At 32.1% G+C, this 12,757-nt stretch overlaps 1 protein-coding gene across 1 annotated transcript; it reads right to left on the bottom strand.

Annotated features, from left to right (window-relative positions):
• Nucleotides 1-479: 479 nt before the first annotated feature.
• Nucleotides 480-6,597, bottom strand: LOC122606631 (squalene synthase-like). Its single transcript, XM_043779470.1, has 14 exons — nt 6,239-6,597; nt 3,764-3,806; nt 3,467-3,556; nt 3,304-3,379; nt 3,146-3,215; nt 2,656-2,799; nt 2,458-2,562; nt 2,171-2,317; nt 1,894-1,969; nt 1,443-1,531; nt 1,268-1,359; nt 953-998; nt 784-853; nt 480-697 (listed from the first exon to the last, which is right to left on the bottom strand). Exons 1-14 carry the CDS (start codon nt 6,434-6,436, stop codon nt 684-686), a joined length of 1,260 nt encoding a protein of 419 aa, XP_043635405.1. The 5' UTR covers nt 6,437-6,597; the 3' UTR covers nt 480-683.
• Between the last annotated feature and the right edge of the window lie 6,160 nt (nt 6,598-12,757).

The raw sequence follows: 12,757 nt of genomic DNA, 5'->3' as shown, positions 1-12,757 counted from the left end.
ACTGGCTACTCCTATTTTTTTTTTAGAACAGCAAGGGCCGGGCCACATGTATCCAGACTGGTTACCGTGGACTTAAGACCCGTTTTCCTCCCCCTGCCCGCCCCACCCAATAAATGCTTCACGAAGACCCAGGAAACCTAAAAAAGCCTTATATACGGTCAAACAAATAGAAACGTTGCATCCCCAAATTAAAGAAATATTTATGCTTCAGTAAGTTAAAAACAAAATTAAATTTTGTACACAATGAAATAATGAAAATATAGAATGAACCACCCACCAACCAAATCCTTTGAAATATAAATCCTTTGATATATATAGATCAAAACATCGAAGAGAAACTTTATATATTTTTAAGTCTAATTCAAATTGCTTTCGTAAATAAAGAATACCAGCAGCAACAAAACATCTATCAAGAAACATAGCCAATCCACCATTAATGAATAAAGGCAAGGTGAAGTAATTGGTTTAACTCGGGCTCGTAAGTGTTCAAATTTGTGTTCATATTCCACATAATAAATCTCAAATGAGATTTACAGCGATGGCAACTTTCATATACAACAATATTCTACCACCAAGTGATACTAACCATAACACATACATAGAGATAAGAAGCATCATACAATAGCATTACCTTTTACATTTCATTACTTGGTTTATTCCCGCTCTAGGTCATCACAAGATTCTTACAAAGTGACTTCTGCACGAAGGGAATAACAGCTTCTTGAGCATAATCATATTAATACCGTAACAATAGTTAGTCACAAAAATTACTAGAATGCTTACTGATTTTATTGGGTCGATTAGCAGAAAGATATGCAAAAATGATGGCCATTATGATGAAAAGCAGAGCAATCTGCATAAACATCATGATAATTATATTGTTACTAAACAGATAGATTTTGGAAACCAAAAAGAAAACTTAGAGTAATATAAGAAGAAATCAAATACTTACTAGAGCTGGACTGTAGCTTGGCTCGTTCTTAACTATGTAAGATTTCCTAATGAAAAGAATATAGATTCAGATTTCAGACAGTTGGGTAAACATAATATGGATGAAAGTTGAATGTTAGCATAATCGATTAATCGTCCAACTTGTAAACCAAATTCAACGGCATCAATACTTTGTAACAATAGGCATATATGTAAAATATTAAATTAGTAACTTAAACCTTTAGCAAAACAATTAGATGCTGGAATTGATATGAAACACTTCTCAAAATGGAAATTGTTGCAGTATTGAAACTGAGGGAGCATGAAATCAACCTACCTGTTACTAAAGGTGCCCGAGTCCATGCAGATCTTCTGAGCTGCTTCTATCCTGGTGATTGTTGTTTTGGCATTAGGATCATGCATGTCGACCTGTAACACTCAATGATTAGTATTCTTGATTCGGCTATTGAAAAAAACATGAGTAATTGATAAGTATTAGTGCATGATAATACCTTGGACTTGAGAATAGAAGAAAAATCATAAAAAGCCTGGTACACATCTCCCATTGTTTTAGTCCGATCAATTACTTTTGCTGTAAGACCTAAAGAATAGCAGACCTCACGAAACTCAGGAAAATATAGCATTCAGTAATTGGAGAATACGAGAATATTGTAAACCAATGACCAATATGGCAATATCAATATTAACATCATCAAAATACAAGTAATATTAGCTTTAAAGACAGAGGGACGGGTAACCAAATGGACAATATTACATAAAAGACTCCCCAAGAGGCCAAGATAGCCTATCCCAGACTAATATAGCTAATTGTGGAAGTTAACACATATTGATCTTGCATTTTGGCCACATGGGGCAAAATTAATGGTAAAAGTAGTGGCAACAGAATCTACAAAACCGATACTGAAATTTGTGGATAAAGTAAGGTAGAGACAGAAAGTTTACCACGTCTCATTTTCACAACACCTCTGAACACTTCAACATTGTTGTAGCATAAAGCTAGTGTTCCGATTGCCATAATCTGCAAAGTACATGTTTCAAATTAGTATATATGAAATGCTCGTATATTTAGAACTAAATATTTAACTATCTAACCCAAATTGAAATGTTGTTTCCTTCACTTATTAACTCAAATGTTTCCCAAATATTCTGATAACTGCAAAATTCAGGGTTTTGCATATTTCGGAAACATAACACCACATGTTTGACTTATGTAATATACCTGAGGTATAGCACAAAATTTGAAGATGGCTGGATCACGCAACTGACACATATACTCCAAACAGTCTTCAATGTGGATTAATGCATTTGTCACCATATCATTCAGACACTGAACGGCCTTCTCGGAGTTCTCTTCATACTTCAGGTCCTGAAGTGCATATCAGTGATATCATTAAACACCCAATTAGAAAGATTTTCACAACCGCTTGATAGGTTAATAAAAAGAATTACAAAAAAATGGTACACAAAGACATTAAATTCAAAATAAACCGTGTGAAGACCAAGTACCTCTAGTTTATTCACATATTTACTCCAGATCTCACGAGGCCAAAACATGCGTGACTTGGGTATCTCATTTATATCCTCCAGATAATCTCTGATAATGTTTGTTTTCTGTGATTTATGACCAATAAAACCATGCTTAAGTCAAAATTCCATATAGGAAGAGAAAAACAGCAAGGCTTATAAAGTTTTTCCCAAATTTACCTGGAGAAATAAACCCATTGAATTGGAGATGGAATCTGGAAACAACTTCTCTGTGCCCGAAGCATGGAAGAGCTTTGACAACCCTAATCCAACAAGCCCCGCAACATAGTGACAATATTCATCATAATCATCAGTTGTCTCAACCTGCTCAATGAAAAAAACAACTCATTCATTTTCCTTTAAACCTAAGCACAAACAATAATTATTAAATTGTCACTTTATCAAATCTAAGAGGGTAGATGGGGAAACCATAAAGCATGCGAGCTTACTGACCAATGAGGAAGACGCAAAAATTTCAAACAAAATAGCATTGAGAAAGATCAACAAGCGTAATCAAAGATAGAGTGCATTTTACCTCATGTGTGGTAAGTAAAAGACAGAATAATGAACAAGTGTTGATTTTTTAGCTGCTAAATGATAATACGTACATATATCTACATAAGAAAGAACCAGAAAAAGTTCATGGTAGTTTGATCAACAACACAAGTACCTCTTTACATATAAACTTCGCCATCCCTGCACCCATCCTCATGGTTATATCCTCTATTGCCTCCTGATAACTGCAGAATAATTGTACATCGATTTTGTCATACAAACTGAAAACCAAGATAACAAGAAACATATAAAGTGTTCAAATGTAAGGATTACTCTTTCTTAAGCTCTAGAAAGGCAGTAGAGACATGGTGGAACTGGTCCATGAGAACCTTGTATTCCTTTGTACCGCCTTTCTTGTGGAGAAAAAGCAAACAGCATTAGCATACATATAAAACAAGCTTAGAAACATGAAGAGAAGAGACAAGCAGCAACCCACATGCAAAGTGCCAGTCTCGATCATAGATATGTTGATGAAAGGCCTTCAGAATAGGTACTTTAATATCAGCAGGTATGCTTGTATCATCCTCTGGCCAAAATGGAAAACATAAAGTTAATATAATTGCCGTTCGAAAAAAAATAAAAATAAAGTTAATATAATCATCAAAATCAACTGATTGTTTTCTAAACTTAATTGTATAATATGAATGATGGATTGTTAAGAAACAACCCAAGAAGTGAAAACAGTGAAGTAACAGTTATAAGTGGAAAGTAGCTTAGAGGAATTACGACATACCAACGGTGTCAAGAGCACGAAGAACCAGGTAAAAAATGCACACCTGACAATTGGAGCAACAATTTAAATTTAGGAGCAAGACATATATAGGAGGCTTTTCGATATTTAACTGAAATATATAAGATGATGATCTTCCTATTTTTAGTGATTGATGTGATGATAGTCATCATACAATAAGAAGGATGAATTTTTTTGGCATCTCGTCTATTTCAGTTATTCTACTATATAAATGATGGTGCAATTGTAGAACAAGTTTTATTGACCTTCATCATGTTATATTACTTCATATTTTGAATGTATTGGCCTAGTTATATATCCATTCATGTTATGTAGTACAATAAAGGGCAGCAAGCCCAGAAGTAGCCAGAAGAAGTCATTTAAATAACTTCTGATGTGTTTATCAGTTACTTTTGCTAATCTTGGTGAGAAGACGACAATTATATCTCCAGAAGTATTAGTAAAGGCTGGGGTTTTTTGCTGCAAGGTGAGATTCTAATAGTGTCATTAAGATACATCTGTTTGGTTATACTCAAATCTGCACAGTTATACACTACTCCAATTATTCTTCGAAATGTTAAAACCCTTGTATAAGTAGTAGATTGTTACTGTATATCTTGAAAACTGATAAGCTTTTTTTTTCATTAGATTATTACCAAATGCTGGAAAATTTGTTGTTACTTTGCCAAGAGCTTATCACTCGGGCTTCAGTCATGGCACAATATTATTGTTGTCTAGACAATGACTTATTGTCTTTTGAGTTAGTTTCATGCAGATAGAAAAAGTTGTATTGCTTCTCCTTTTTTCCTTTTTCCCATTTTGGGTTCCACATTGGGGAAGCAGCTGATATTGAAACGTCTGGGTGGTTGGAAGTTGCATAAGATGCTGCAATTCTCAGTGCTTCAGATTGTGTGCTTCCATTCTCCCATGGGGTCTCATTGTTAATTGCTATATGATCTAGCAGTATCATTCTCTTCAATGTCTGTTCTGTCCCATCTGACTTTGTGAATTACTAAAGTTCCGCCTATAGGATTGGCCCTTTTCTAACACAAGATGCATTTTCGAAGCATCTACTTATGATTGGGTCGATTTTGGTCCTGTTCTATCCTTGACACAAATAGTAATCCTTAGCTAAATCGGAAACGGGTAAAGCAAGTAAATTGCATTTTGGCTGCTTGCAGCCTCCTAAATGTATTAAAAATGAACCAAAAAATGTTTACACTCATTTTAATCTGACCTGTACCAAAAATAACAATTTTCAAGCCGAACATAGTTTAATTCTGAGCTGAAAAATGGTTTAGTTCATCTCGAATTTAACTCCTTCAGACATTTCTAAAGTAAAAAAGAGGAAAATAGACAGCACTGATGAGGGTGTTGACCAATTTGAGAATGATAAATGCCCGAAAAGGTTTTTGAACAGGTTGATGCGTTGATAGGTGTGGGTGATCTGTTTATTTAACAAAGTAAAACTATCATAACTACATCTTGTGCAAGACTCCTAAGTAATCAAAATATCAAATGCATATAACTTTCAGTGTTAAGCCACTGGATTATCATGAATCTCTTCAGCTCTTCTCTGTACATGCACTTTTTGCAAAAACATCCAACAAAATGCTACTTGGAACTTTCCAATAGAGCTGTGGCACGCTATGAAGGGCGTCCTTTATCCCTTAAAGTCATGGGTTCTTTTCTACATGGCGAACACTTAGACTTCTGGGAAAATTCCCTAGAGAATCTAGAAGCAAATCCAGATGAACGGCTTCACAAAACATTACAGTCAAGTTACAAACTGTTGGACAGGTGGTTACGAAAATCGTGCCTGGTGCGCCTAGGTGCAGTCTTGCGATTTTTGTACAGTATAGCACATGAGTTCTTGACTGCTAGTTAGTGGGCTCCTAGTTTAACCTTACAACATTTAACCAACCTTCTTTTTGATTATCTTATGTAGTTATATTAATTTTTAACTAACTTGAATACTAGGTTGTTTTGCTACTCAAAGGTTTTAGATAAAATAAAACAAGTATTAAAGTAAAACAAATACTGAAAATCACCGTGCATCATGAAAATCATTGTGCATCAATATATATACTTGTACCTCGTAAATCTCCGTGCATCAATTTTACCATGATCTAATGGTCAAGATATGGTCTTATTTGTTTTACTTTAATACTTGTTTAAAATAACCAACCCATATATACATATATATATATATAAGGGTTGGGTCCCACTTAGGACAGTACCACTTCCTGATACCGGGATTCTTGCTCATCTCCACCAATTTTTCATTTTTATATCATAATTAATAAATAAAAAATAATTTATTTCACATACACACATACATACATAATTGATACAGAGTGAGTGACTAATAATATAATCCAGGAGGCGATAATTACTAATAAGATTTCCAAAATTTACATCCGCCACACATAAATAAATAAATCAAAACGACGACGTTTAAGGAAAGGGAGGACTTACAGCGTCACGAAGTTGGGGATTGAGTTGTTGAATAACGAGAGCGAAGCTTCTAGAAACCTTAATCAGCATAGAGTAACAAAAACCCCAGTGCGGTTCCGTTGGGATCTGTTTCTCGGCTTTCTTTGATGCGATTTTCAACTTCAATAATGGAAAGAAATCATCTGGATTCTTTATTACTGCCTTCATTATACTCCCCATTTTCCTTTCTTTTCGTTTCTTTTTCTTTTCTTTTTTGATCTAAAATTGAATCTCTGTAAAATGGCTGCCTTCGCTGGCTTTTATATATTTTGCCAACTGGTTTTTTTTCTTTTTTTATTCTTTTTTGGTTGTATGTGGAAATGGATGTCAAGTGTTGTATGGATCGTATGTTTAGTCAATTACTCAATTATGTATGTTTGAACCTCTTCCTATGATGATATTTTTTTTAATGGCCTACTACGATAATTTCAAACAGAGATGTTAATTAAACCGTTAAACTGGTTAAACTTGATCAAAATGGAGTATTTGAGTTGGTTTCAGTGGATTAAGCTGTTAAAGTTTAATTACATTGTTTAGGTTTTTAGAAAATCGGATTATTTGATTTGGTTACGATTTGAGTAAAGAAAAAACCATAAAAACCGGACTAGACCGTGTGTTACTAATGACTAGATATTCTCGTATGACTTAAAAGAAGAGTCATAGAATACCAAACAACGATGAATCAGTAACATGTGTGTGTGTGTGTGTTGGATTAGGTGTCTAAGCCATAACTATAATTGATAAAAGCACAGTCCTTTTGGGTTGCCCTCGAGACTCAAAAATTAGTAGAATCGGTGGGATAGAAAAACCATGGAGGCTATCCAAGGCTATATATAGGGTCTTAGGGATTCATTCTTTTTGCACATTCTTGACTTGAGTATTCGCCTCATTATTTCTCCTCTTGGAAGAACTATTCTATAGTATCGGTGGGATAAGAGAACTATGGAGGCTATCTAAGGCTATATATAAGGCCTTAGGGATTCATTTTTTTTGCACATTCTTGGCTTGAGTATTCGCCTCCTTCTTTCTCCTCTTGGAAGAACTCTTCTATGGTTCATTCACACTTAGTTATTTGTTTTGAGTCGCCGGGTGTGATTCCATTAGAGACACGACATTTGTGGTGCTTGCTTCCAAGAGATTCGGAGGGATAATTTTGGTTGTTTACTATAACAACTAAAAGGTATGTAATCTTATTTATTTATTTATTTATTTTCTTTAGTAAGTTTAGATTATTTACTAGAGTATTAGGGTTCTTATTTTATACTCATAGTTATAGGTTCAATTGTGAAAACATAGATCATGTGTTAGGTTGCATGCTCCTTTAAAAGTTTAAGTTAGTTTGTAATACCTAAACCCATCAATCAATATATATATATATATATATATATATATATATATATATATATATATATATATATATATATATATATATATACTTCCATGATTAATTGCTTTAGGAATAGATTGTAGCTTAATTTGGAGACTTGTAAGTTGTGAGGCTTCAATGAATTCATGTCTTTTAGTAAATATAAGAGGAATATCATAGATAGTCTAATACCTAAGAGAACTTGTATGTTGAGACTTGCACCTCATAATTGGTTGCTAGAAGTTTGTTTTCAATATGTAATTAGGAATATTTGTGTTTATTACAATGACTAGATATTCTTATATAACCTACATCAATCCGTCAAACTGGACCGACTTAAATGGTTTGGTTTGGTCTGACATCCTACTTGATCTGGTTTGGTTTGATATATGTTGAAACTGGGGATGCCGATTCGGTTTCAAATTTCGGCAAAATCGGAAAAACCGGTCCGTGAACACCCTAATTTCAAATACATTGTATGCGGGTTTTCAATAACGGCTCATGGTAAATATCTCATTATTTCGATACATGTAAGGCCTTATCATTATACAGTGAGGTTCGTATCCTGACTGAATGTTCGAAAAAAAAGAAAAATAAATGATCCACTTAAAATCCCTTAAAGTTATTCCTAAAACTTTTAAAATTTAACTTGTGTATTCTACTAATTCTTATAGTAAATTTCATTTTTTGATTTTGACATATGTCATGATTTTTGTAATTATAAGGATTAGTTAGGATATTAATCAACCTAAAGACCCTTTTAAAAATCCAGCTAAACATTCAAAAACTCAACCTGTGGTAACTATTAATTCTCTAACTAAATTTCATCTCTTATTTTTGTCATATGTTATGATCTACCATTTAGAATGATTAATTAATATATCATATCTTTAGTTAGAATTTCATCTCTTATTTTTGTCACATATCGGAGATCTCAATCCCCATTCCCGGCTTCCAATTGTAATCTCCATCCTCGTCCCCATCCCCATCGGGGATATAAATTGCATCTCCGTACTGGTCCCCATCGGGTATTGGGGATTCCCGGTGGATATTGGAGATACCTTTTTTGAATAAACATAAATTTATTGTAATATGAGATAAGTAGTAGAACATCTATTTCGACCTTTTCTTTCTATATATAAGCTAATATCAATGTTAAATAAATAATATATAAAATATAACACATAAAAATTATTAAACAAAAAACTGTAAACTTAAAATACATAGAAAAACTTAAAGTAATTCTAATAAATATATATAGTGCTTTTGGGTTTGGGTACGAGGATTAGGAATTTACAGTTTTTCATCCCCGTCAGGGAATAAAATTACATCCCCATACCATCCTCGTCCCCAGTCAACTCGAGGATTCCCCGGTCATATTAGGTTCGGGTATCAGATTCCCCATCAGGTACCGTATTTTTGCCATCTCTAGAAGCCTTAGCCCATTCAATTTCACGTTTTGAAAAAAAACATGTCCGCTTGAAGGCTTATTGATGATAAAACCCTATCGTCCTTGAGATCGAACCGGTGTCTAAAACTCCGCCAGTCATCTTTCATCGAACATGACACCACAAAACAGATAATATAAGACTATAAGTAGCAAAGTTTGAAATTAAATCACTTAACCACAAACGAATGCCAAAACCACTCTATCATTGGCCCTGTTACTATTATTTTGATTTTGTTTGACTAAAACTAAGCATACACTCCACCAATATTTCATGGCTACCTATTTTTTAAATATAAATAAATTATAATATACGAAAACAATTTTCAACCAAGAAAATGAAGTTTTACATAATAAGAAAAATAATTAAAAGCGATAGATAGCGACATGGTTGAAACATTCTATTCTTTATTTTCTCTTAAACATTGAGCATTGTGTTATACAAAAATAAATAGAAGTATCTCCCAATCTCCCAATAGTAATAAAAGAGCCTCTTAAATTCCTTTTTGATAAAAAGCACAACCCTTGAATAAATAGCAAGAATGAGTTATAACATTTGGATTGTTTTCTTACATCATCTTCTTTTTTTTAGATTTTTTACTAAATTATGTTATATTAATAAGCTAAAATAAATTATCTTTCAATCAACCAACTAATCTATTTATTCCAAATTAAAACATAATGATAAAGTGGACGTAAAAAAAAAAGAAAGATATGTGCTCCTTTTTTTCTTAAGTTTATTATTATTAATTAGTTTATAATAAACTATTTTTATTATTTCTGATTGATTTTTGGATTTTTCGTTTTGTTTTGTTTTCAGTTTAAATTTATTTATGTTAATTTTTATATTTTATTTACTTTTAGTTGATTAATATTTAATTTATTTCTTATGTTGAAAATCCTATATTATTTTATATTGATGCTTTGTTATATATTCAATTTTGTTTCAATTTACTTTTGGTATTTTCTTTTCGATACAAATACAGGTTTCGTTCATTATTATATAACTTCAAATATATATTGGCTCTAAAATTGATAAGTGTATGAACTTAAAAATCAAAATAATTCGTAAAAATTTACCCATGCAATATATTGGGACGTATATATTATTACATAAAAAATCGATAATATTTGTTTGGAAATACATAAAGAGACAGGATTTTGGGAAAGTTCGCTTTTAACATTTTACTTTTATTTTTTAGGATTATTAATTTATTTTTTAATTTTCATAATTATAGTGTACTTTTTTAATGGTCAATCAATGCTATAAAAATAATTAAACATGAAGTAAATAAGACAAAACATGTCAGACCCTGAATTTACACCTTTTAAACAAAATTAAATATATAAGGCTTATGTAATTATTTACACACTTTGTTAGTTTTATATACTTATAATGCATTAAAATGAAATTTTTAAATATTTACACATTTTTTTATTTTAAGGGTGTTCTCACTGAAAAAATTACTCTTAGTTGTATGTATATATATATATATTATATATATATAGTTATTAATTTTGTAATTAAAAATATATATATATATTTATCTCGCGTATTACGCGGGAAAATAATCTAATAATATATGAAAAGCATTTTCTTAAAAATACTCTCTATTTATATTAAAACAATAAGTGATGATTTGTAACTAGTTGATAAGACAATGAAGAAAAATATCATTTGTCAATAAAAAATATGTTGTATTAATAAAAGGAAGTGATAATTGTACCACCACAAGTGATAAATTTACCGTAAATAAGCAATAATGACTTATATTGTATGTTGAAAAACTTATATCTTGTGATAAATTAATAAAAAACATTGGTACATTTTTCATTTCTCATTAATCAAACATATTGTGTCACAACTCACAAAACACCAAAATAATATTTATAAATATTAATTTTACAAACTATAAAAAATAAAAGGACAAAATACAGTAATTTCAATGGTACAATAATTTTAAGATCAGTATAACAGTTTTAATGGAAAAATTGAGAGTGTATCATTGTCCAAAAAAACAATTAACTCCATGCACTTAACAAAAATCTAAATTATTCGAACCTGAGTTGCAAATTGTTGTAAATCGAAAGATTTAGAGTAGGAAGATTTGCCATATTAATTCATTTAAAAGCAAACTATTATCAAATCAATTATCATATGTTGGGGAATTTCGTAAATAAATAATTGGATATAAACAATCTCTGAAGCCGCGTGGTCGCTTTCAGATTGAATCAATCTGGCGAATATCCAAACTATTCAATTGGATACAATAAAAGAATAAGAATATTCTGTGTGATTGTGCCCGAGAGAAAAGAACTAGAAGAAGAAGAAGAAGAGAGAATGATCAGACCTCTGCTACGGGATGTATTTTATGTTTATATTGGCCCATAAATGGCTAAACGACAGTTAATCATAAGGGTTTTTGAATTGCCACTTTTGGTCCCTCAAGCTCGACCCCAGCCAGGGGTTCTGTCCCTTGGACCCCACCAGGGGCTGCCGCCCTTTGGACCCCGCTCTCAGGAGCGCTGCCCCCGGACCCTCGTATCTTAGGGGCAATAAATTCAAATAGGCGTGCACTCCACACCTCCAATCTTATATGATGTATCATATTATGACATTGCCGATCAAACAAGTTAATCCAATTACACTAAAATATCCAACATCATGTAATTTATACAAAAACATATCAACCGTATATATGAGTATTATATAATACAACTTACACTGATAAAACGAACAAATTTTAATAATTATTTTGAAAGAGTCATACGATAAGGTAAAAATGTGAGTAAAAGGAGACATAAAGAAAAGATGACGTGCATATCTTTGCATAAAAGATGATAAGATCCTAACTAGGATTTAACTATACATTGCATTATACTTTTTCTCCATACAACTAACAAGATACTAGATGTTAAAAAAAAAAATACAATTACAACATTTTTATTGTACAAACGTGATAAACAGTGACGGGTCTAAGAAATGAGTTTGTTTGAGACATGTCAAATAATTTTGAGTAAGATACATTGGTGTCTAACACTAGTTAGGTGACAATTACTAGATATTGCTCCCCTTATATATACATCATATATCACATACTAATATGTATACAGTACTGTATACACACAAACACATCAACAAATATTCACGAACAACTTACTGGATATTAACGAATATCCCAGAGCCGTTCAGTTCATTAAATAGATGCATGTCTCAAAAAAGTGTTTTTTCTCTTTGTGCTAGTTCCATTCCAGTTCATTTTGGTATGATGGGGAGAGATCAAGTTTTAAGAAATAGTGAATGGTGTTATCCTCGTGACATAATTGTGAATGTTTTGTTCATTTACGTCTATACATTTTCTCCAGAAGATTTCAACATTTATTTATCCATTCCAAGTTATCAGTCAAGGACTCAAGGTTATTAAGTTTGTCAATGACTCAAAAAAGTGAAAAACGCAAGACAATAGATCGATCGGTGCTTACACCCATGTTACATGGTCCTTGAAGTTACTTTGACAAGGTACCCAGGGTCAAAAGGGTCTCTATCAGAGATTTACTATAATCCTGTTCACGATGTATCTTTCCCTTAAAACATGACAAAATTCACAATGAAAGAATTCAGCAAAAATGAAGCTTCAATAATATGATTAAACCACAGCCCTGGTAGAGTGGTTTCGATACCGACAAA

The sequence above is a fragment of the Erigeron canadensis genome, chromosome 7 (genome assembly GCF_010389155.1).
Source record: "Erigeron canadensis isolate Cc75 chromosome 7, C_canadensis_v1, whole genome shotgun sequence".
Taxonomy (NCBI): domain Eukaryota; kingdom Viridiplantae; phylum Streptophyta; class Magnoliopsida; order Asterales; family Asteraceae; genus Erigeron; species Erigeron canadensis.
The sequence above is the reverse complement of the archived record's forward strand: the minus strand, read 5'-3'. Positions and strand labels throughout refer to the sequence as shown.